The following is a 25,263-nucleotide window of genomic DNA, read 5'->3' on the forward strand; positions in this document are numbered from 1 at the left end:
AGCCACGTAGTATATTGCCCAGCCACGTAGTATATTGCCCAGTGGCGTGGTATATTGCGCTGCCACGTAGTATATTGGCCAGTTACGTAGTATATTGCCCAGCCACGTAGTATATTGCCCAGTTACGTAGTATATTGCCTAGTGACGTAGTATATTGCACAGCTACGTAGTATATTGGCCAGTTACGTAGTATATTGCCCAGTCACGTAGTATATTTCCCAGCCACGTAGTATATTTCCCAGCCACGTAGTATATTGCGCAGCCACGTAGTATATTGCCCAGTTACGTAGTATATTGCCCAGCCATGTAGTATATTGCCCAGTCACGTAGTATATTGCCCAGCCACGTAGTATATTGCCCAGTTATGTAGTATACAGCACAGGGCCACGTAGTATATTGCCCAGTTACGTAGTATATTGCCCAGCCATGTAGTATATTGCCCAGTCACGTAGTATATTGCCCAGCCACGTAGTATATTGCCCAGTTATGTAGTATACAGCACAGGGCCACGTAGTATATTGGCCAGTAATGTAGTATATTGCACAGCGAAGTAGTATACAGCACAGAGCCACGTAGTATATTGCCCAGCCAGGTTTGTCACAGGTGAAAAAATAAAAAATAAACATATACTCACCTTTCCGAGGGAGCCCTTGTAGTCCAAGGCAGCTTGTGGTCCCAGGATTGGTATCAGAGCGCAGGACCTGTGATGACGTCGCGGTCACATGACCGTGAAGTCATGGCAGGTCCTTCTGCCATACTATTTTTGCCACCGGAAACTGCAGCGGAAGATGGCGGTCGGCGGGAGCGGCTCAGCGGATTACGGAGGGTGAGTATAGCAGGTTTATTTTTTTTAAATTATTTTTAACATTAAATTTTTTACTATTGATGCCGCATAGGCAGCGTCAATAGTAAAAAGTTGGGGACACACAGGGTTAATAGCGGCGGTAATGGAGTGAGTTACCCGCGGCATAACTCGGTCCGTTACCGCCGGCATTAACCCTGTGTTAGTGGTGACCGGAGGGGAGTATGCGGGCGACAGGCACTGACTGCGAGGAGTGAGGAGCGGCCATTTTCTTCCGGACTGTGCCCATCGCTGATTGGTCGCGGCAGCCATGACAGGCAGCTGGCGAGACCAATCAGCGAATGAATAACCATGACAGAAAGACAGAAGGACAGACAGACGGAAGTGACCCTTAGACAATTATATAGTAGATAAGCTATTACTTCTTTTTTTTGCTGACATTGCTGTGTACAGTCAAGTTTGTGTTTTTTGTATTTCTAATTTAAATTGCATTTTTAATTTATTTTTTTCAAATTTTAAATAATCATGTTTCTTTATTTTTCATCTGCATATTTTGTGTTATTTTTAACAAATTATTTTATTCAATTTCATCCACCTTTCTTATTTTACTGTATTGTTTTATTTTATTTTTTTATGTTAATACATTGGAACAGTTATATATAAATGCCATGAGATATGTTTATGCATTCTGCTGTTTTATTTTAGTTTCTTTTCTAGCTCAGGTTAATGTTGCACTTAGCAAGACCACATATACAATAAAAATATCCCTTCCTTTTGATCATATATAACGCACTCAATATGTAGAATCTTATTATGAATTATGCATATTGCCACAAAATGTGAGTAAAAACACAGTTTTAAATGAAAAGAATAAATTACTGACATTTTTACGTACAATTATCACAAACAGTCAAAAGTTGCAATTCTTAAAACCTCCATAATCAATGCTGCTATTATTATTTTTTCCTATATTATATGATATCCTAGGTCTATGGACAAGTTGTGCAAACATGTCCATCCCCGGACCACTATCCCGAAAATCATTTCCTGGCGAACAAATATTAACAGAAACTGAACTATAAGCAATAGAACATCTGTCATGTCATAAAAAGGTAAAAGCAGAGATATGCCATTCTTAAGTGTACCTCCTAGAAGCTATTTGAACATACAGTATTTTCGGACATGCATCTCATTATGTAATTTTAAAATTGTAACCTAAAATTAAAAAAATAAAACAATGCTCAATACTGTTCACTAGCTTAATTCACTTTCTGGTTGCACACTAATTTCTACAGCCTTTACTTTCTCCCTGCCGATTTCAGCTGTAGAAAGGTAGTGTAAGAGTAGTTTCATGGCTGCATTGGGGATTCTGCCAAAAAAGGTGGAAAAAAATCATAGTATGTAGTTTTCATTTACAAGTGCAGAGAGAAGAACTTACATATGTCACCCAAACTGGGAGTCATAAGCTTATTGCATGGCAATAAAGGGAATTTTTGTGATCGAATTTCTGTGATCACAGCAGCCTCAGCACTTAACCCCAGGAAGGAATGTCAGGATTAATTTGAGCTGTCAGGTTTGTAGACTTTATACAGTGGTTGGTGACTGGGCTACAGCTGAATATGAAATATGAGATAAATATAATAACTTTCTTTTTGTGAATTAAGAAAGAGGGGATGGGTCTTTCTACTTTTTTTGGTAATTATATTGTATAAGGGGTTGGGGAGCCAAAGATGTGGTTCATTAATGTTCTGTGGCACACGCAACCTAATGTCACCATTTTCTGACCAAAATGAGTGAGGTGGAACTAGAAGATGGAGAAAGCATTTCTCAGGGGATGAACTTGAAGGGGACACTGAGTCAGGAGGTAGGTGTGGCGCAGTTATCGAATGTAAAAGGTCAAAGTGATAAGGTGGGAAGGCAGTTGGCGCCAACCAATGAAAGAAGGAGGACACCTGAGCAGTAGAACGCAGAGGCAGAGCGACCAAAGAATGGCTGGGGACTGAGACAGGTGGGACATCGTGGGTCAAGCACCGAAGTCCAGATTACGCTGGTCAAGACCCGAGGTCCACACTACGCCGGTCAAGACCCAGTTATCACCAGTTAAGACCTGATATCCAGATGTTGCAGGTCAAGCACCGAAGGCCAAAAGTTGATCATTGTATGGGAATGGACATCTGACCAGGAGATGCGAGTGAACGGGGTAGTTACTAACAGCACAGAGGTACGGTACAGGGCGCAGACTGAGTTGCAGAAGATATCAGGGATGGCCAGTTTGAGGACATCTTGCTGTAACCTGTTCACATGTACTCCAAACCTTTCAACAAAAATAAGGTAGAGAGAGGGAGAGAGGTCTGTGCAACAATGGGGAAAGATTCCACAAAAGTTCTTGACAATCTAAAAGCACTGTGAAGTGTTTTTCACTGAAATTATGAAAATTAAGTTATGAAATCTAAAACTAAAATTTGTTTTAAGCTACTGTATGTTAGTCCATTTTATATCCAGTGGGATAAATCAGTATGATATAAAACCCTCTGACATGACAGAATGAATGGAAAATAAAGCCTAAAATTTCTGTTTTACTATAATCCAAATATTGCAAATCTCACAATTAGAACATTTGCTTAAGAAGATCTTCTCAGCAACAAATGAGTTTGGTAACCTTGGAAAATAAGCTAAAAATAAATCAATTTTGATCAGTATTTTATCCAGTTTTTTTATCTGTGGTAAGTTTTTACCATCATCAGGGCATCCTTTTTGTATTTGAAAAATAAAAAAATGTCCTTGGACCTCAGAAGGATGCAGAACTGATGGCATCCGTCTGTAGTCCATTTTTTATGGATCCATTGACTTAATGGGATACTTTTGATCCACATATCAAATCAAAACTGAATATGTCTCAGATGTTATTTATTGCAGTCAATCGGTCTACAAGAAAAAAACCTGATGTGAACATGTCCATAGACTCTAATGGGAATCTCTTCTATTCATGGAAAACATGGCTAGAACATGGTTGTGAAGCATGAATGTTTGTGGAAGGAGGTTGGGGACAAGCCACTGGTGACCTACACATGCTCGTAAATTTATGCTTTGTGGGTCAATGTGACAACTTGAAAGCTGTTTGATCATCATTGCTAATGTTCAAATTGTCCATTCCTGTAATATACAACATGACATTTGACAACAATATTGTTGTATTTCTAAACACTTGTCATACAATTGTAAAGTAGCCGAATAAACTCCTAGAGTATACTGAGATTATTTGAGTCATTATTTGGAGTGCTGAATGTTGGATTGAGTTCATCTTCATCATCCTCATCATCGTTGTCTTCTTGTTCTTCTTCTTCTTCTGTATAGTCATCGTTTGCTTCTCCATGTTCAACTCCCTCAATAACCATGACTTCTGGGGCCGCGTCTTCCCTAAACCATACTGACTTGTAACCTCCATCTTCCTTCAAGTCTTTAGTTAGGATGGACTTCACCTTCTTGTCTTCTGAATCAGACTCTCCATCTGCTTCGTCCGATGGAGGACCCTCTGTGGGGGCACTGGTTGTAAGCACTGTGCTTACTGCTGCAACTGAGAGCAGGTTATTTCCAGAGGGCACTTCGGTAATGCCACTATCGATGCCAAATTCTGGACTCGACGCTGATATAGAACCACCATACTCTTCTTCATTTATCAGTTGCTCAGTCCTATCTGGAGATCCTCCGGAATTCTAGAGTGAAAGAGAGAAGATATTACACAGAATATGTATTTGTAATATGAAATTATCTCAGCAGCCATCCTTTCTGAGTCTTATATAGATTTTACTACGTTTTACTCGTCATTGATCATCTACAATTAGCTTAAAGTGAGTATGGAAATAATGTTAAAAGTATTTTCCAGCACTTTAATATTTTTCTTTAGAAGTTCTTAGGACATTTCGTCAATATCTGCCAGCACCCCCACCAATCAGCTTATTAAGGGTATGTGCACACGAGGCAGATTTAGTGCAGAACTGCAGCAGATTTTTCTGCAGCAGAAACGCTGCAGAACTGCACTGTGATCACAGTACAATGTAAATCAATGTGAAAAAAAAGAGCTGTGCACATGGTGCAGAAAAATCTGCGCAGAAACGCTGCAGATTTCAAAGAAGTGCCTGTCACTTCTTTTGTGCAGTTCTGCAGCGTTTCTGCACCCCTCCATAATAGAAATCTGCAGGTGCGTTTTTGATGCGTTTTTTATGCGTTTTTTGTGCAGATTTGTGCTCAAAAAACGCATCAAAAATGCATAAAAAACGCATCAAGAACGCATCAAAAACGCATAAACAACGCAACTGCAGATTCTGCCAGGAGATGCAGATTTAGTGCAGAACTGCAGCAGATTTTTCTGCACCAAATCTGCATCGTGTGCACACAGCCTAAAGGTTTATTTAAAAAAAAAAAAAATGAAGTTATCCCATATCTACTAGATAAGGAATAACTTGCTGATCACTGGGGATCCGACAATTGGGATCGCCAGCGATTCTGAGATCGGGGCTCTGGAACCTCAAGAACTAGGCACGGCAGCCCCGTACTGAATGGAGGAAAGGTACACATACTCAGCTTTTGCTCCATTAATTGTCAAAGGACTGCTGTCGAAAACTGAAAACTGTACTTTGTCTATCAGACCAATGGAAAAAGCAATGAATGGCAAGGAGGTCCACTCAGGATGGAGATGCACAGCTCCGATCTCAGAATGGCTGGAGGTCCAAGTAATCAGCAATTTATCCTCTATTCTATAAATAATATGACTTGATTTTTCAAAAAAAGCTTTTTAAAGGAGCTGTAGAGCGCTGGAGTTGGCACATCCATATACATTGTTCAGTGGCTATGAATCATAGTGCTAGATCTCTTAAGGCTTATTCAGATGTCCTTGAAAATTGGTCCGATCTTTGATGGCAATGCACAGGCTGGCTGCGGCTTTCCCGACCGGAGCATGACAGCTTCATATATTTCTAGGAGGCTGTGGCGCTCAGGTCGGAAAAGCCATGGCAAACCTGTGCATTGTGGTGCGAGATCAGATGTTTGCAGGAGCCCTAACATTCATTGATATGGGAGAGAACTACAACATGCCGATGCACCATGGCACCTTATCATAAAAATAGCTAATAAATTCCCAGAAAGCCCCTAAATAATGACATTCTAGTTTCTTTCCTGGCACCACCAGAAGGAGCTTAAGAGCTCACAGTATATTATTTGTAAATGGATATCAGTAATTCAACACTCTGTAACCTTGTGGTGGCTTCAATCACCCTTAATGTAACCCCATATATGCAGGAGATTTAGAGCTTGAACCATGATAATATCTTTTATTTTAAGAACTTTAACGTTTTCGAAGAAAGAATTTGGTGGCCAATTCGTCAAGACTGGCATTGTGCATGCCAGTATTAAAAAAGGGCTAGCTGGAGTACAATACGCCAAATTCATGAAAAGGCGCACATCACTTAATAAATTTGGCACATTTTCTCTGTGACATGTGCCTCCGTGAGCCTCACCAGAAATGCTACTCCAGTTAGGTTACGGAGAGGAGTTTTTCAATTTATGTACCATAATTAAAAAATGCCCATTTGAGGAATTTATCGGATGTTGTAGCTACGCCAGGCCCTGCTCCTCCTGAATCCCACCTATTCTGGAGGAGCTGCTCCAAGCTTGAAAGCATGAAAATGCCAAAAAATTGCAAAGTTTTTATGCAACTCCAGGTTGCGCAAAAATTTTGCAACTTTTCAAAAAGTTTTCTTTCAAATACAAGACGCAACCAACGACCATTGTTCCTTCTGTAAATATTTCCAAGAGTCCTCGAAACAGGATTTTGGGTATCTTGTATTCATGCACTAAAAAACAAACTGGACAGAAAAGCAGCTGCTTCTATCCAGCATTAGGCCTCATTCACACATCAGTATTTTTGATCAGTATTTCACCAGTATTCGTATGCCATAACCAGGAGTGTCTGCAAAACACAGAACAGATGTCAATATTTCGAATACAGTTTTTCTCTGTATGTTCCGCTCCTGGCTTTGGCATACAAACACTGATGCAAAAATACTGATGTGTGAATGAAGCCTAAGTTTATTGTAATATGCACTAAAAAGCCACCATGGGTACTGTTTACAGAAAAACAGTAAAAATAATGAGGCTGCTGTAAGTAATTAAAGGGAACCTGTGAACAAACAATAGACCGCAAAACATGTTTCAAACGGTAATTACCTGCAGATTACCACTATGTCTGAGGAAAAGTATTGTAAGGCCAACTGTCGGGTGACCTGTGAACAGGGGCCCCTTTCCTGGCCCTAACACTATGGGAGCCCTAGCTCGCCCTATTCCCTGGGATACTTCAGGTGATGAAGATGTTAGGGCCTCCACCCTTGCCTTATCTCCTAAGATATCCTTCCTTCTGTTCCCTTCCCCCACTCAGGGAAGACAAGGCGCTACTATGCAGTACACCAACCGACAAATAGGGCAAAAAAGACAAGGGGTAACTGAAAACTACACACACACAAAATATTCACTCACATATAACAGAGGAATCCATCGGGGCGTGCAGGAAGAGGTAATAAGCAAAACAGGGAAGGGTAAGGAATTACCACATGTATAAACCAAACAGCAGTCCCCTATAACTCCTCCAGCGCTCCTTCTCATGCCAAGGTCTCTCCCTCCTTTTGTTATGCAGCAAGAACTAACTCTGACCAAGATTAGTAATAGAGCCCAGAGTTTATAGGGAAAAGGAGTGGCTAGCCGAGCACAGCTGAGCACAGGGATTTCCAACATGGCTGATTAACCCCTGTTCTGCCAGAAGAAAAACACGTTTAATAAGGCGAAGCGCCAGAGTAGGAGCAATCAGATGCTGCAGTCTTCTGGCTCAACACTGTCGCGGTACCCCCTTGACAGCCTCATTCAGATCTCAGAGATTTTTCTTGCATGCAGAAAATGGTCTGATATTCATCAGTGTCTACCATCAAGGTGTCATCAGTGATTTTATTGGATGGAATAAAAAAGAAAATTGCAAAGCTTCTCCTAGCCATGCAATGTTAAAAATGGACAGCACATGGAAAAAGACAGAAACCTGAACAGCTCTATAAACTGTAATGGGTAGATGTTCTACGGATAGAACACGTACGTGAAAAAAAGACATCTGAATAAGGCCGAACTGGAAAAACAACTAGTCGGAGAAAATTAAGTTATATTTTCTCTGCAGCTAATCACTTCCAGTCATTGGGGCAGCACTGGAGGATTTAACAGGCATCAGTCACCATACATGACAATTGGGTATTCATGATACCTTTGAGTTTCACCCAACTTATTCCAAATAAAATAACCCGACTCCCTCCACCCTATCCAACTAAATACCTGTCCTTGACCCAATAATGACTCAACATACTTTCAATTTTGGATAAATTGGCCAGAACAGCCTTTATTAATACTTAACATAACAATTTATTTTCATTTAACATCAACCACAGGGAGGGCGGTCCTCGAGGCCCCAAAACTGTAACCGTCTCAGTTCAAAAACCAGAAACTTGGCCTTCCCAGGTCTAGTCATGCCTCTAGCCATTAGGCACCAGCTCAGAGACCCTAATAGACTCGACCGGCCACTCTTCGCCATAATTACTCACGGATCCCAGTTCTCTCCTCCGTGAGACCATTAAGTTCCATTCCACTTAAACCACCCAAGGGGGAGTCCAGGATCATTGATGATCCCCCCTTCCAATCCACCATTTACTAGCACCACCAACCTCGAGGACCTCCCCCCTACGCCCCCACTGCCGTGACAAAGCATACTTAAACATAATAAAACAGCATCGTAACCCGGGAAAAACTTGCATACATATAAGTCCCTTGCTAAATCTACAACTATTACATTAATAAGGGCGGGTGGGTGGGAGCTTGTTTAAACTATGATGGGGGCACCTAAAATGGTTGCCCCACTAAGATGGCAACTCTCTTTTATAATGTTCCCCTCAACTCCACCCCATGCCCCCCTTGCCCCCTCCACGGCCCAATCCCTATCCTGCTATTCAAATCCCCTTAGCCTTTATTGAACCGCCCCCTATTTTCACTGTTCCACTCCCTGTATGTCTCCTCAACCCTGTCATGTCGTCCTCCCTTTAAAGGCCTGTGCCCCAGTATGTCCTCCCTGTGCACGCGCTGTAATCACTCCCGCTATGCTTTGACTGAGACCTTGACAAGCAGTGTGTCTTTAAATGTATGCAGTTTTTTATAAGGGAATGTGTCATCAAAACATGACCTAATAAAATGTTTTTTAAGTAAGTTGTTTTTTTTATATTATATTACAAAACAAACTTTTTTTGCAGCTTTCACCCTTTCCATTACACCAAATGTTAGACTCCTACCTCCCATTAGGTACATGAATAATCGCAGCAATAGACTCTACTGAATTGCACTGAAGTATTTAATGAGCATGCTCTCATCAGGGCAAAGATCATTATGAAGGAAGGGGGAGTCACTGTACTCTGTTACATCGTCTTTTGTAAATCGTGGAACCTGCGTTATCTGCAGTACAGAAGTGCTAACTGTTTTTGTAATCATGCCAGTGATCAGGGCCGCGTTTTAGACCAAATGGGGCCCTCGACAAAAGATTAAAAGTGGCGCCCTAAATGCTCATATATTGCACCATCACACACAAACATTTAGTTTGCATTTACATGCAGTGAGGTCAGACCATTAAACAAGTGCAATTGACAATATTAGAGTCGTTTGGTGCTTACCGGCCTCTACAACGATTGAAGAAGAATGATGTGGGTAGAACGCTCACTAATGGATAATCTGTCCATTGGCCGGACGAATGAGCAGCATTTTGCTTGTTCATTGGACGATTACTGACATGTTGACACCTATGAACTCTTAGGTAAAAGCACTACTAAAAAGAACCCAGAATAATATAAACCTATATATATAACTCCATATACAGGCACATTGTTAGTGCTACTGCCAAAATTATTATAATAAAGGCTTATTTTTTACATATTTGTCCTCAATATTTTTCCGTTTAGGTTTATATTATTCTGGGTTCTTTTTAGTAGTGCTTTTACCTATTATCCCGAGTGGTCAGCCACTCTTCGTCCTTGTGTATAGGCCATATCTTAGTATATTAATATATATATACCTGGTGATTATTATTATTTATTTACTCTTTTATTTGGATTGGCTTGGTACACTTTTGTTCGACCTATGAACTCTTGTCTGAGTCTCCAGGATTTATAAATGGATGCTACATACACAGTATACACAGAGCACATACATACATACAGATACATGCTATATACACAGAGCACATACATATGGATAGATAGATAGTAGATATGAGAGACGATAGAATACATTAATAGATATGAGAGATAGATTTGAGAGATAGATACTTAGCAGTTTGTCTCCTCTTTGTCAGTTTTTCTAAACTCAGAGTACAGGACCTGTGATAACTAGGGTTGAGCGAAACGGGTCGAAATTCTTCAAAAGTCGCCGACTTTTGGCAAGGTCGGGTTTCATGAAACCCAACCCGACCCCAGTGGGGGGTCGGCCATGAAGTCGGCGATCTTTTGAATCTGGAATCGGAATTCCGATCCCGATTCCCGATATGTTTAAGATATCGGGAATTGGTATCGGAATTCAGATTAAAGTGTAAAATATAGAATTAAAATAAAAAATATTGCAATACTTACCCTCTGACGCGCCCTGGTACTAACCGGCAGCCTTCCTCCTTCGAATTCGCGCTTCTAGGACCTTGCCGTGACGTCGCGTTTATTTTAATATAGAATTAAAATAAAAAATATCCTTATACTTACCCTCTGACGCACCCTGGTACTAACCGGGAACCTTCCTTCCTTAGAATCAGCCTTCCAGGACCTTCGGTGACGTCGCGGGTGACGTCGCGGCTTGTGATTGGCCGCGCGGCCGCCCATGTGACCGCTCGCGCGGCCAATCACAAGCCGCGACGTCACCCGCGACGTCACCGAAGGTCCTGGAAGGGCTGATTCTTAGGAAGGAAGGCTGTCGGAAGGAAGCAGGGCGCTTCCGAGGGTGAGTATATACCTAATAGGAATATACTCGCGACGTCACCGAAGGTCCTGGAAGGGCTGATTCTTAGGAAGGAAGGCTGTCGGAAGGAAGCAGGGCGCTTCCGAGGGTGAGTATATACCTAATAGGAATATACTCACCCTCGGAAGCGCCCTGCTTCCTTCCGACAGCCTTCCTTCCTAAGAATCAGCCCTTCCAGGACCTTCGGTGACGTCGCGGGTGACGTCGCGGCTTGTGATTGGCCGCGCGAGCGGTCACATGGGCGGCCGCGCGGCCAATCACAAGCCGCGACGTCACCCGCGACGTCACCGAAGGTCCTGGAAGGCTGATTCTAAGGAAGGAAGGTTCCCGGTTAGTACCAGGGCGCGTCAGAGGGTAAGTATAAGGATATTTTTTATTTTAATTCTATATTTTACACTTAAATATGGATCCCAGGGCCTGAAGGAGAGTTTCCGCTCCTTCAGACCCTGGGAACCATGGAAACCCAATGCACTGCATTGGGTTTCGAGTTTTGGCCGACCCCGACCCCGACTTTTTTATAGGATCGGCCGATTTCACTAGACCCGACTTTTCCAAAAGTCGGGTTTCGTGAAACCCGACCCGATCCTATAAAAGTGAAGGTCGCTCAACCCTAGGGATAACATCAAGGTCACATGACCGGTCACATGTCACCGCAGGTCCTGTAGCAGGATTCAGTGAATGCAGTAAATGTTGGGGGCCTTAGCGGCATGGAGGACTTGGACAATTGTCCAATGGTTATCTCGACACTGTCTGTGATGATAATGAGATTGGACGAGAAATGCGAGCCTAATATTAGAACTAGTGGCCAGTGTTAAAATTACAAGATTTGTTTCTTTTTATTTACATTTCTAAGTGTATTTTGGTGGAATATATGCTATAAAATCCATGCAAATACTGTGTGAACCTTAACTTTATGCAGTGGAAATATTATATGCAAAGACTGACGTAAAATAAAATATACTATTTTACTACAGCTGATACTAATTTATACAGACTGAGGGGGGTTGGGGGGGCTGTGAAAAGAATCAAAATTTGTGTGTCACTTCCTCTCTGTAGAATTGGTTCAAAAAGTTTGATGTTTGTTAGGCAAAAAAGTAAAATATGATCTACTGTACTTACATTTCCTGGCACTCTTCTCAATTTACTCTGAATTGTGTTTCCATATTGCTTGTAAATGAGGAAAGCCAATCCAACCAAACATGCAGCAAGAACAACGCCCAGGGTGGCACCAAGTATTGCCATGTCAGTCGTAGTATAATTCTTATCCTGTTTTACTCCGTCATTACCTCCTTGAAAAGAAAAACACAAGACACTGGAGTAGGAAACTTATATAATGAATTGACATAGATTTATAATCATATAAGGAACAATCACAAAAAAATTATATTATAATTATTATTATTTTAATCAAGAATTAAACCTTTAATGGAATCTGTCATTATAGAAAAGTCTTAAAAAAGTGGTGCTAGAAGGTGCCCATATGCTGCCACTCCTGTTCAGAACACACATAGTGTCACTGACAGCACCTCTCCAGCTGATTAGCCACGAGGTACCAATTGTTGCCACCGTGACTCAACATAGATGTATGCCGCAAACCCAATGATACCAGTCAATAAGGGCAGGGGCTACACATCTAAATTCAACACGGCAAAGCACAATGCCAATAATGGGAGGTATAGGCTAACCCCTTCCTTTGAAAGCCAATTTACATTTTAGGACTTTCTGTTTAGCAGGCCATGGTGACCTATCAGAACCTTGTGACAATGTGCCCCCAAGACCTCGCACCTTAACTTGAGATTGATAGCCTAGCTCCAGTTACTGCTGTAGGTTATTGCTGGCTGTGTAATACAGCCAGCGTCTGATGGGTATGGTGTGGTCTCAGCTCCACATATCCACGCACAACATGTCCCATGTATGTACACTTATGTAAAATATGTCGGGAAGTGGTCAAAGTTACTGTGCCCCAATGCAAAATTTGTAACAAGGTGCCCAGTCTACCATCTTCCATTTACAATATAGGTGTCTATCTACATGGAATATGGGCGGACACAGACAGAAGAGGCCCCTGTGCCAGAACAAAATATGGTCCTTTTGCAGTCCAAAAACTCATCATAATGCACAACTCCACCTGCTTTGTAGGCGGCAATGGCCCCTTTACCTCTTTGGCCCCTGTGTGGCTGCACACGGTGCCCCAATGGCATGTTTGCCCCTTAATATGGGCCTGTATGCCCCGTTAAGCACCAGGACACTGGCGAGACTGTTACATTTGCACCAGCTACAATCCTGCTATGACCATCTTGTAAATGTCTTCATTAAATAATGGCAGATTCCCTTAAAGTACAATCACGCAGAATTCCTCAATCCCCAAATATCATAGCTAAATAATTAGAGAAATTCAAATTTAACAAGCTTATCAATAATCTGATTGGCAATGTTTAATGGAAATACAAGCGAATCAACTCTCTCTCTCGAGAAGGATAAAAACTATTTTGCAGGGTGTTTCATGGTATTTGTGGCTTCTTCATGGGAATAAGACACAAATAAGAACCCTGATTCAATAGAGTTCAGCGTAAAGGTTCACGCTGTACTAGTCCGGCATCCATTACGATCCTCAGTGGCAGTCGGACCACAGAACTATGCCCTTTTGCTGCTGGCATCTTCGACTCTGCATCCTGGGGGTCTTCTACAGTTAATTGTCCTGGGACATCATGATGTTGCAGGCTTAGTAAGTGCAAGAGAAAGACACCAAGGATGCCAACTGCAGAGGTGAAGATTGACCTGGTCCAGCTGTCATGGAGGAGGGGACTGGAAGCCCAACTAGGGTAGCGCAAATCTTTTTTCCTCAACTCTAATTCTCAGCAGGTCTCGCTAAGGAAAGCCCATCTCACATATGTACTGGTGAGATCCACCAACATTTATCTAATGAGTGCGGGAAGGGAAGGAACTGGACTTAAATCTCAGACTTATTAAATTGTAAATTTGATTTATGAGCAAATAGGATTAAAAAAAAAAAGTTGGCTTTTGTTTTCCCGGAAACAGCTTTTACTTTTGCCCATGGACTGTGTCAAGTATTGTATCTCACCTCCTGACTCTGATACAATATATAGACTACAGCCTCATCCATTAGAAAGCCAACCTTTCTTTTCTAATGTCAGACAAATTCATTGAATATTTTAAAGCAAACCTGTCAACAGTATTTTGCTAAGTAAACTACAGACAGTGTCAGGTGTTACAATGAATAAAATAATACCTGGGTTGAAGAAATCCGTCTCATGGTCCTTGATTAATCTTTGTTTGTAGTTTTTGAGTTAATAAGATTCTCGTGCTTCAGGGTGAACAAAGATTAAACAAGAACCACAAGACAGATTTCTTCAACCCAGATATCATTTTTATCAGTGTAACAGCGCCAACCTGACAATGCCTGTAGTTTACTTAGCAAAATCCTGATGACAGGTTCACTTTAAGAGCTATATAATTAACTCTTACCAAATAGAACTTTACCACAAATGGACATCTGACAAATTAGTATATAGAATTACGTGAAAACAGGACTCATAAAGCCACACGTGGACAACTGTTAAAGCACCACTAATGGGACCGCCACCACTACTGTGTATGTTGATAGCAGAATCTATGGAGTGTTTTTATTGTCTTTTAATTACATAGAATAGAGCCCCTTTGTAGGACACTGGTGCCATCTTGAAAAGTTCACTTTAGAAAGATCGATATTTTTTCATTCATGTGGTTGAGTTTGGAAGGCGAGATCATAAGTTCAAAACACTTCATCATAGATGCTGGGATTAATTGACTTGTGTACATAAAAATGGTAATGATTTGCGATAGAGCGGCAAGTTAGATTACTTCTCTCTTTTTTTATTACATTTACAATCAATTGTACATAAATATAAAAAAATTATTTACGTGTTAGCCATTAATAATTACAATATATATATATTACAGTGGCATGTAAAAGTTTAAGCACTCCTGGTCAAAATTGCTGGTATTGTGAACAGTTAAGCAAGGATGAAATGATCTCTAAAAGGCTTAGAGTTAAAGATGACACATTTCCTTTGTATTTTAGGCAAAAAAAGTTTTTCATCTTTTACATTTAAAAAAAATTCTAAAAATTAAAATGGGCCAATGCAAAAGTTTGGGCATCCTTTGAGATTTGTGTGCTCAGATGACTTTGACCAAGGTTTCAGACCTTAATTAGCCTCTTATGGTCTTTTCTCTATCATCGTTAGGAAGAGGTGGGTGATGCAAATTACCCAGCCTCCTCTAACCTTGTGGCAAAAAACAGCAATCATGGGTTCTTCTAACTAGTTGCCTAGTACCCTGAAAATGAAAATGGTGGAAGCCCACAAAGCAGGAGAAGGCTATAAGGAGAAAGCAACACGTTTTCAAGTTGCCCTTTCCTCACTTTGAAATGTAATTAAGAAATGTCAGTTAACAGGAACAGTGGAGGTCAAGATAAGGTCTGGAAGTCCAAGCAAAATTTCAATATGAGCTGCTCATAGGTTTGCTAGAGAGGCAAATCAGAACCCCCGCTTGAATGCAAAAGACCTTCAGAAAGATTTAGCTGTGGTAAATTATTCTACTGTTCAGAGACACCTGTATAAATATGGCCTTCATGGAAAAGTCATTAGCAAAAAACCTCTCATGCGCCCTCACCATAAAATTCAGCATCAGAACTATGCAAAAGAACATATCAACAAGCCTGAAGCATTTTGTAAATAAGTCCTGTGGACCAATGAGGTTAAAATAGAACTTTTGGCACAATGATCAAAGGTATTCGTGGAGAAAAAAAGAGCACAAAATTTCAGGAAAATAACATCTCGACAACCTTTAAGCATGGAAATGGATCAATCATGCTTTGGGGTTGTGTTGCAGCCAATGGCACGAAGAACATTTCATGGGTAGAGGGAAGAATGGATTAAATGAAATGTCAACAAATTCTTGATGCAAACATAACACCATCTGTAATGTGTCATCTTTAAAACTAAGCCTTTTAGAGATCATTTCATCTTCAACTCGCTTAACTGCTCACAATAACAGTAATTTTGACCATGGGTGCCCAAATTTTACATACCACTACATATATATGTATACACATGTATATACACTGCATATTTATACACACACATATATGAACACAATGTACATATATATTCTATATCTATATATGTATGTATGTATATATATATATATAAATATATATATATATATATATATACATATATATAAACATACACATATATCTACAGTGGGTGAAACAAGTATCAAACATGTCACCAATTTTATAAGTAAATATTTTTCAAAAAGGTGTTTTTGATATGGAATTTTCACAAGTTGTCGGTAACAACCTATCCAATCCACACAGACAAAGAAATCAAACTGTAGATGTCCATAAATTATTGAAATCTATTAGTAATTAGAAAGCAATCCTTCCAGTTAGTGGAAAATAATATCAGCTGGTTAAACTGACGGCCTGTAAAAAGATGTCTCATTACCAAGATTCCACACCAGAAACATGTAATGATGGGTATAACCAGTGAGCTGGCCTCAATACCTTCACAACCTTATTGTTGCAAAACATACTGATGGCATTCACAGAAGAACTTCTAAACTACTGAAGGTTCCAGTGAGCACTATTGAGGTGATAATATGGAAGTGGAAAGAACATAATTTCACCATAAACTTTCACCAAAAACCATGACTAGGTGCACATTTCAGACAGAGGAGTGGAAAGAATTATCAGAAGAGTTGTCCAAGAGCCTAGGACCACATGTGGGGAGCTGCTGAAAGACCTGGAATTAGCAGGTACAAAGAAAAAACAAAGAAATGCATTCAACTTCCATGGCCTGTATGCCCGATCACTAGGTAACACTCCATTGCTGAACAAAAGGCATGTTGACGTGTGATTAAAGTTTTCTCAACAACATTTAGACAAGCTTGGGAAATACTGTGAGAATACATTCTGGTCAGATGAGACCAAAATTGAACTCTTTGGATGCCATACAACAGTGAAGTTTGGAACATCATGGTGTGGGGTTATTTTCAGCAAATGGCACTGGCAAGCCTCAAATAATTGAAGGAAGGATGAATGGCCAAACATATCAAGACATTCTTGATAAAAATCTGCTGCCATCTATGATGATAATGCAGCAGATGAAACGAGGTTGGACATTTCAGCAAGACAATGATCCCAAACACACAGCCAAGGAAATTCTCAATTGGTTTCAGATAAAGAAAAAAAGCTGCTAGAATGGCCGAGCCAATCACCTGACCTGAATCCAATAGAAAATTAATGGAACAAACTAAAGCTCAGAGTCCATAGAAGGAGCCCACTGAAGCTTCAGGATGTGAAGAGTGTTTGTGTAGAAGAATAGGCCAAAATCACACCTAAGCAATGCCTGCGACTGGTTTCTCCATGCAGGATGGGTCGTGAAGCTGTCATCACCAACAAAGTTTTTTGTATGAAGTATTAAATAAAGTTCAGTAATCGTGTTCAATACTTTTTCCATGTATCATTTCTCATTATTATGCATAACTTAATTTACGGACATCTATGTTTTGCATTCATTGGCTGTGTAGATTGGATGGGTTGTTACCAACATCTGGTCAGAAATATATGTCAATAGCACCTTTAAAAATATATTTATTTAGAAAATTGGTGACATGTTCAATATTTATTTCACCTGCTGTATAAATAGTTAGATATTGGTATATACAGTATATCTATACATAGGTTGCATATATAATTAATGAAAGATATATCTATACATAGATATATCAATATATGTATATAGATTAATAGTACAGACCAAAAGTTTGGACACACCTTCTCATTTAAAGATTTTTCTGCATTTTCATGACTATGAAAATTGTACATTCACACTGAAGGCATCAAAACTATGAATTAACACGTGGAATTATATACTTAACAAAAAGTGTGAAACAATTGAAATTATGTCTTATATTCTAGGTTTTTCAAAGTAGCCACCTTTGGCTTTGATAACTGCTTTGCACACTCTGGGCATTCTCTTGATGAGCTCCAAGAGGTAGTCACCGGCTATGGTTTTCACTTCACAGGTATGCCCTGTCAGGTTTAATAAGTGGGATTTCTTGCCTTATAAATGGTGTTGGGAGCATCAGTTGTGTTGTGCAGAAGTCTGGTGGATACACAGCTGATAGTCCTACTGAATAGACTGTTAGAATTTGTATTATGGCAAGAAAACAGCAGCTAAGTAAAGAAAAACGAGTGGCCATCATTACTTTAAGAAATGAAGGTCAGTCAGTCCAAAAAATTGGGAAAACTTTGAAAGTGTCCCCAAGTGCAGTGGCAAAAGCCATCAAGCGTTACAAAGAAACTGGCTCACATGAGGACACCCCCAGGAAAGGAAGACCAAGAGTCACCTCTGCTTCTGAGGATAAGTTTATCCGAGTCACCAGCCTCAGAAATCGCAGGTTAACAGCAGCTCAGATTAGAGACCAGGTCAATGCTACACAGAGTTCTAGCAGCAGACACATCTCTACAACAACTGTTAAGAGGAGACTTTGTGCAGCAGGCCTTCATGGTAAAATAGCTGCTAGGAAACCACTGCTAAGGACAGGCAACAAGCAGAAGAGACTTGTTTGGGCTAAAGAGCACAAGGAATGGACATTAGACCAGTGGAAATCTGTGCTTTGGTCTGATGAGTCCAAATTTGAGATCTTTGGTTCCAACCACCGTGTCTTTGTGCGACACAGAAAAGGTGAACGGATCGACTCTACATGCCTGGTTCCCACTATGAAGCATGGAGGAGGAGGTGTGATGGTGTGGGGGTGCTTTGCTGGTGACAGTGTTTTATTCAAAATTGAAGACATACTGAACGAGCATGGCTACCACAGCATCTTGCAGCGGCATGCTATTCCATCCGGTTTGCGTTTAGCTGGACCATCATTTATTTTTCAACAGGACAATGACCACAAACACACCTCCAGGCTGTGTAAGGGCTTTTTGACCAAGAATGAGAGTGATGGGGTGCTACACCAGATGACCAGATCTCCACAGTCACCAGACCTGAACCCAATCGAGTTGGTTTGGGGTGAGTTGGACCGCAGAGTGAAGGCAAAAGGGCCAACAAGTGCTAAGCATCTCTGGGAACTCCTTCAAGATTGTTGGAAGACCATTCCCGGTGACTACCTCTTGAAGCTCTTGAAGCTCATCAAGAGAATGCCAAGAGTGTGCAAAGCAGTCATCAAAGCAAAAGGTGGCTACTTTGAAAAACCTAGAATATAAGACATAATTTCAGTTGTTTCACACTTTTTTGTTAAGTATATACCGTAATTCCACATGTATTAATTCATAGTTTTGATGCCTTCAGTGTGAATGTACAATTTCCATAGTCATGAAAATACAGAAAAATCTTTAAATGAGAAGGTGTGACCAAACTTTTGTTCTGTACTGTATATACATATATTAAACATATTTGTACTATATAAATTATCATTTTTAATTATTTAAAATGTAGAAAGATTTAATATCTGTAGGACGTACATATGCAACATACATAAAGCTACGTTTTCACGTCTACTAAGGCCTTTGCTTATGCCAAGGTATTACTTGACAGCAGGATGCTATGTTTCAATGTCATCTTCATTATTTTCCACTCCATTTAATACACACGGTTACTATATCACGCCATAATTTTAAAGAGGTTGTCCACTTCTGAACCACTTCTTGTTAAATGCTAAAGTCCCAGATAGCAATAAAAACATTCACTCCCCTCCCTGATTGGCACTATCCAAGCGATGGCATTGCTCAGTCTCCAGTAATTAGTTATGCCACCTGACCGCTGCAGCCAGTCTACGACAATGACTGCTGATCTGCGGCAGCCTTCACACCTCCATTAGGCAAAACTGGAGACACAGCACCTGCGAGAACGGTGCCGAACTGAATGTGGGTAATACACTGTGTATATGTGTGGGTTTTTTTTACTATATACGAGTTGTTTTAGCATTTGCAGAAGGGGTGGTTGACCAGTTGTAGACAAGCCCTTTAAATATATAGCATTACATTTATCCACGCAAAAATTTATTTCCACACTTCTTATTTTGTAAAGAGGACATTTCACCAGATTAAAAATGACAAGATTTTGCCCGTATTATACTTCCGCAGCTCATCCGTGTATGCCATTTTTTTTTCTTTCTACAGTTCCAAAGATATGTGTCTTTTTATTTGGTGTTAAGTTTTATGGTCTTTACGAGGGGGCGTGGCACACAGGATCCTCCGGGGAATGTCATTTGGCTGCTTTGCATAATTGCCCTGTAAGCCACACCCCCTTGTAAGGAGCCTAAAAATTAGCTTTAAAATAAAGAGCCATATTTCTGGAAACGTATTGTGAATTGAAAAAAAAAAAAGATAGATTACTAAGGATAGAAAAGGGAATAAAATAAAAACAAAAACTGACCACTTTTGACCTGATAACGGGTCTTCTTTAAATGCTCTGCATTAATTATCATCTAAAGAGCTTAAAAAATTATGAAATGGAAACTTCTTATAAAATTTCTTATAAAAGTTAACTTGATCTTAATGTGATAGTCCATGAAGAATAGAAGTTGTGCATGAAAAACAATAACAGGAGAAAAATGAAAAAAAAAAAGAGATTCCAAGAATGTAGATAAAAGGGAACCTTTCAGAACAATTTGACTAATCAAACTAGTGAAAGGACTGTTTAGGTTGTAGAGAAACAATAACTATGCTCGCTGTGTTGTAGTAATCAGATGTGCCGTGACGGAGTAATCTCTATGTGCAAATTAGCAGGACACGTATCGGGGATGTGGTGCCGATGTACTCCATGTATAATGACACACCGCCAATGATTTACCACGTTCATTTACTTGTGGCTTCAAAGCTTGACTTCTCCGCTCAGCCATATCGAGTTGCTAGAAAACAAGTATGGTTTTTATAGTTGTTCTTTGACTAATACAGTCTTAATGGTATGGTCCTGACATGTTCCTTTTAAATCAATAGTATATAAAAGGAGATTAAAAGTATATACCTCGTAAATGTGCAATTTCCTTACTGACAGGAAACTTCCTTCCCTCGATAATTGGCTATTGCATTGGTTATTGGGCCTGCTCAAAATCTCTGAACTCACTGAAAAATATTCACTAAAATATTCAGAAGCTTTCTGAAAACACTAACCTGTGGTCTGTATTAGCTTAAGGGGGTCTGATGTGGTGTCTGTATTAGTTTAGAGGGTTATATTTATTAAAAGGGTCTTATCTGGGGTTCATATTTATTTAGAGGGTTTGGTTCAAAGTCTTTATTAATTTGGGTGGTCTTGGTCTTATGTTTGTTACGAGAGGTTTTTAGGGGTTCTGTTCTGGTATCTGTATTAGTTTATAGATCTGACCCAGGATCTGTATTTATTTCCAGATCTGTGTCCGACTCTGTATTTAATAAAGGGGTCTTGTTTAGGGTCTACCTTAGTTTAGGGTGTCCATTCTGGGTCAACTATTACTTAAAGAGGACCTTTCACCAAATGTTTCACATGGAACTGAATACATAATGTAATAGTGGCGTATTTGGTACCTAATGAGTTAATTTTTGCAGAGACCTAGTGAGTGTTATAACATAGTTTTCACTGGGTTCACATACTTCTTCTCCCTGTACTACACTCAAAGGTGTTAGCCATCTGCACTCTACTTCGAGGACTTTCTAACCATGCTGGAGAGATGCCGGCTAGGAAATCAGAGCTGTATCATTACATCTCACTCACTGAGAAGCCTAAGATATGATGGGGGTGTGTTCTTTCTCCAGTGTTTTGTTGCCTGCTTATGATAGGGCAACTGATATAGGGAGAAAAGGTACACGCCCCCAGTGAAAACTAACTGATCACAATGCCTTATTCTACTATTTAACATGGAATGATACGGTTCGCTGTAATATCGTGTGTGACGTAATATTTGTGATGCTTGAGCTAATAGAAGAATGTGTAATGGTATTTGCAGTAATATAATCTGTTGTCGTGGTTCTGGTAATACCTGGCGTTGGATTTTTAGTTGTACTGACTGGCCTAGATGCTGCAGTGATGCCATTACCAGTGGTAAAAGTCCTTGTACCTGTGCTTTTCCCTGTTGTGGCAGGCAATTTAGTAATGCCAGTTCCAGTAATGGTACGTTTTGTAGTCTGAGTATTTGGAATTGTAGTTGTAGTGGTACCAGTGCCAGGAGTGGTGCTTATAGTTGTCCGAGTGTTTGGAGTTGTAGTTGTAGTGGTACCTGTGCCAGGAGTGGTGCTTGTAGCTGTTCCAGTAGAAGGAGTTGTAGTTGTAGTGGTACCTGTCCCAGGAGTGGTGCTCGTGGTTGTCCGAGAGTTGGGAGTTGTAGTGGTACCTGTCCCAGGAGTGGTGCTTGTAGTTGTTCCAGTAGAAGGAGTTGTAGTTGTAGTGGTACCTGTCCCAGGAGTGGTGCTTGTGGTTGTTATAGTGTTGGGAGTTGTAGTTGTAGTGGTACCTGTCACAGGAGTGGTGCTTGTAGTTGTTCCAGTAGAAGGAGTTGTAGTTGTAGTGGTACCTGTCCCAGGAGTGGTGCTTGTAGTTGTTCCAGTAGAAGGAGTTGTAGTTGTAGTGGTACCTGTCCCAGGAGTGGTGCTTGTAGTTGTTCCAGTAGAAGGAGTTGTAGTTGTGGTGGTACGTGTCTCAGAAGTGGTGCTTGTAGTTGTTCCAGTAGAAGGCGTTGTAGTTGTAGTGGTACCTGTCCCAGGAGTGGTGCTTGTGGTTGTCCGAGTGCTGGGAGTTATAGTTGTAGTGGTACCTGTCCCAGGAGTGGTGCTTGTGGTTGTTCTAGTGTTGGGAGTTGTAGTTGTAGTGGTACCTGTCCCAGGAGTGGTGCTTGTAGTTGTTCCAGTAGAAGGAGTTGTAGTTGTAGTTGTACCTGTCCCAGGAGTGGTGCTTGTGGTTGTCCGAGTGTTGGGAGTTGTAGTTGTAGTGGTACCTGTCCCAGGAGTGGTGCTTTCAGTTGTCCCAGTAAAGGGAGTTTTAGTTGTAATGGTACCTGTCCCAGGAGTGGTGCTTGTTGTTGTCCGTGTATTGGTGCCAGTTGTGGTGGTAGTGGGGAGTGCTGTACACAAAATAGATATTGCCATGTAATTATCATCAGAATATCATTAAAATTATTGTATTTTAGATCTTCAACATAATTTTAAATTCAACTTACATATTAGAACTTCCTTTTTCAAAAGCAAAAAATAATTAATCATCCACATCAGTCATCTGATGTAAAAAAGCCTCAACATTTTACGATTGGTGGCGAAAATTGTTTTTGCAATATTCGTCCGAACACAGCCAAACGTCATTGGGGACAATGGGAGTAGAAATAACCGAATATGTTAGGAACCGATCATCAAACATAAATTCGGCACGAATAGCATACCAATATGGCACGAATATGGCAAATTCAGATTTAGCGACCGAATCCGAACATATTCGCTCAATTTTAAGGATTGAGGATAGGTCATCAATGTTAAAGTAGTGGACACTGGACAAACTCTTTAAAATGAAACCCAGTCAATTGAATAGTGTCAATTGACTTGGTTTCATTTTATAGAGGTTGTTCACTACTTTGACACTAAGTATCACCAAGATGTTGTTTGATGAGTTGGGCATTTACATCCATTTCTGGTGTGTTGAAAAAGGGCAAGGGGATAGAGACCAGGTAGGCATCATAATGGTAGCAGAAGAGGATCGGTAAAGTTGAGTATTACTTATTTTATTTTTGTTCTGCAAAATTATTTTTATCCACTGGAGAACCTGTTTAATATAATAAGGTTCTGCCGCATAATTTACTTATTAATATTTACTCGATCTTAGATGTTTAAAGGGACTCCCCAGCCAGACCTGATACACTGTGTGATACTTTGTGCAGGGCCCATAGGGGACATGCATGGCACCCATATTTTACACATGTACCTGATAATGTGGCCACTGAATGAACACGTTATACTATATTTCAATAGCTTTTTGCAACCCCACATAAGACAATGCTAGACACATAAGACAATGCTAGACACTTACCGTTGGTGATCTCAATTGTTACTGTGGTTGTGGTACTTTCCGATGATGCACTATCAGTGGCATTAACCTTTTAGAAAGACAAAACTATATTTAATGCAGTGCTGCAACAAAACAAATCCCGTACACTTCTATGTCAAACTAAATATCTGTTCACACTTTACACTGGAGGGAATGCGTATGCATTCTATTTACTTGATGTAAGGCAAAATGAGTGTTCTTTTAGCATCCATCTGGTCAGTATACCTTTTTTTTTTTACAAATAGACTACAGTATGCTGTGCTTTTTCTACATAGGTCTCCCCCCTTCCAAAAAAATAGATTACATTTAGATATGCTTTTTAACATAAGAACAAATTTCAGCAGAAACCAGAAACCATTATTGTAACATTATTATACACAGAAATCTATCTTATATTAAGTTGAAACATTCAGCATGAAATAAGAGGCAGCAGTATGTCAGCCATTCACAGTCACAGCCGTCACCCAGACAGCTGAGAATCAGGAAGTCTCACCGAGCTGTCCTAATAGTGAGGCAGCAGAGAGCCTCAACTTCAGTTAACTTCATTCTCCATTTTTTAAAGGGTCAGAGTTATTAGCACTAAATAATACTTTAATTTATTTTTTTTTAGTTTTGATAATAGAAAAGGTTTACACTTTGGTCTTCTCTTATTTCATGAAGTTTTTCAGAAGGTGATAGGTACTCTTTATATATAATTTCTCAATATAAACTGTACGCTGTGATGCAGTGACCCCTGTAACAGGTAGGGGGCGCTGCATGGTCTCCCCAGTATACGCACGGAGGTGTATTGAGGCTGTGAGAGTGCATGACAGTTGCATACATGGATGTGATGATGTGACAAACTCCGGCATTGTGGTGAATGGACGATATGTGTGTCGCAGAGGAGGAGACTCTGCGCTGCCAGCCTGAAGCGATGTGGTGTTGTGGGACTATAGGTCCCAGAAGTATTTTGCATGTTTATAATGGGAGGTTGGCAGGGCTAGTTATGTGAGATGGGCGGGACAAACTAGCCACACACCCACACTCCCACCCAGGGGAGTGGTTACACCTAGATAATGTGACCAGGGTGTGGGTCACATGTGGTCTGAGTGTGTAGACCTGTATGGTACAAGTGCAAGGTCCTGATAGAAACCTCTGTGTTGGGCGTGCTAGCCCTGAAGAGCACATGGTGGGACTTTGCTACTGGTGGCCTGGGTATTGGATGGTCCCAGCCGGGGATGGATGTCCTGAATAGTACCCGGACAGGCCACCTGTGTGATCCTGAGTAACCTGGGTGTTGGGACCGGATCCCTGAACAGCACGAGGTGAGGACAG

General features: G+C 40.5%; 1 protein-coding gene across 6 annotated transcripts in view; it reads right to left on the bottom strand.

The window, feature by feature from the left end:
• Positions 1–1,480: 1,480 nt before the first annotated feature.
• CDHR5 (cadherin related family member 5) overlaps positions 1,481–25,263 on the bottom strand; it is a 74,543-nt gene continuing 50,760 nt past the window's right edge. The window contains exons 12-15 of one of the 6 annotated variants that reach the window (XM_069739696.1): positions 23,932–23,998; positions 21,980–22,978; positions 11,990–12,159; positions 1,481–4,515 (exon numbers count right to left, since the gene is read on the bottom strand). In XM_069739696.1, the coding sequence (XP_069595797.1) occupies positions 4,042–4,515; positions 11,990–12,159; positions 21,980–22,978; positions 23,932–23,998 (1,710 nt within the window). In that variant the 3' untranslated portion in view covers positions 1,481–4,041. Of the gene's footprint in view, positions 4,516–11,989; positions 12,160–21,901; positions 22,979–23,931; positions 23,999–25,263 lie in introns of all 6 variants that reach the window. The other 5 variants (XM_069739698.1, XM_069739700.1, XM_069739699.1 and 2 more) reach the window with 5 other exon arrangements.

This window comes from Ranitomeya imitator, chromosome 9, assembly GCF_032444005.1.
Source record: "Ranitomeya imitator isolate aRanImi1 chromosome 9, aRanImi1.pri, whole genome shotgun sequence".
NCBI lineage: Eukaryota > Metazoa > Chordata > Amphibia > Anura > Dendrobatidae > Ranitomeya > Ranitomeya imitator.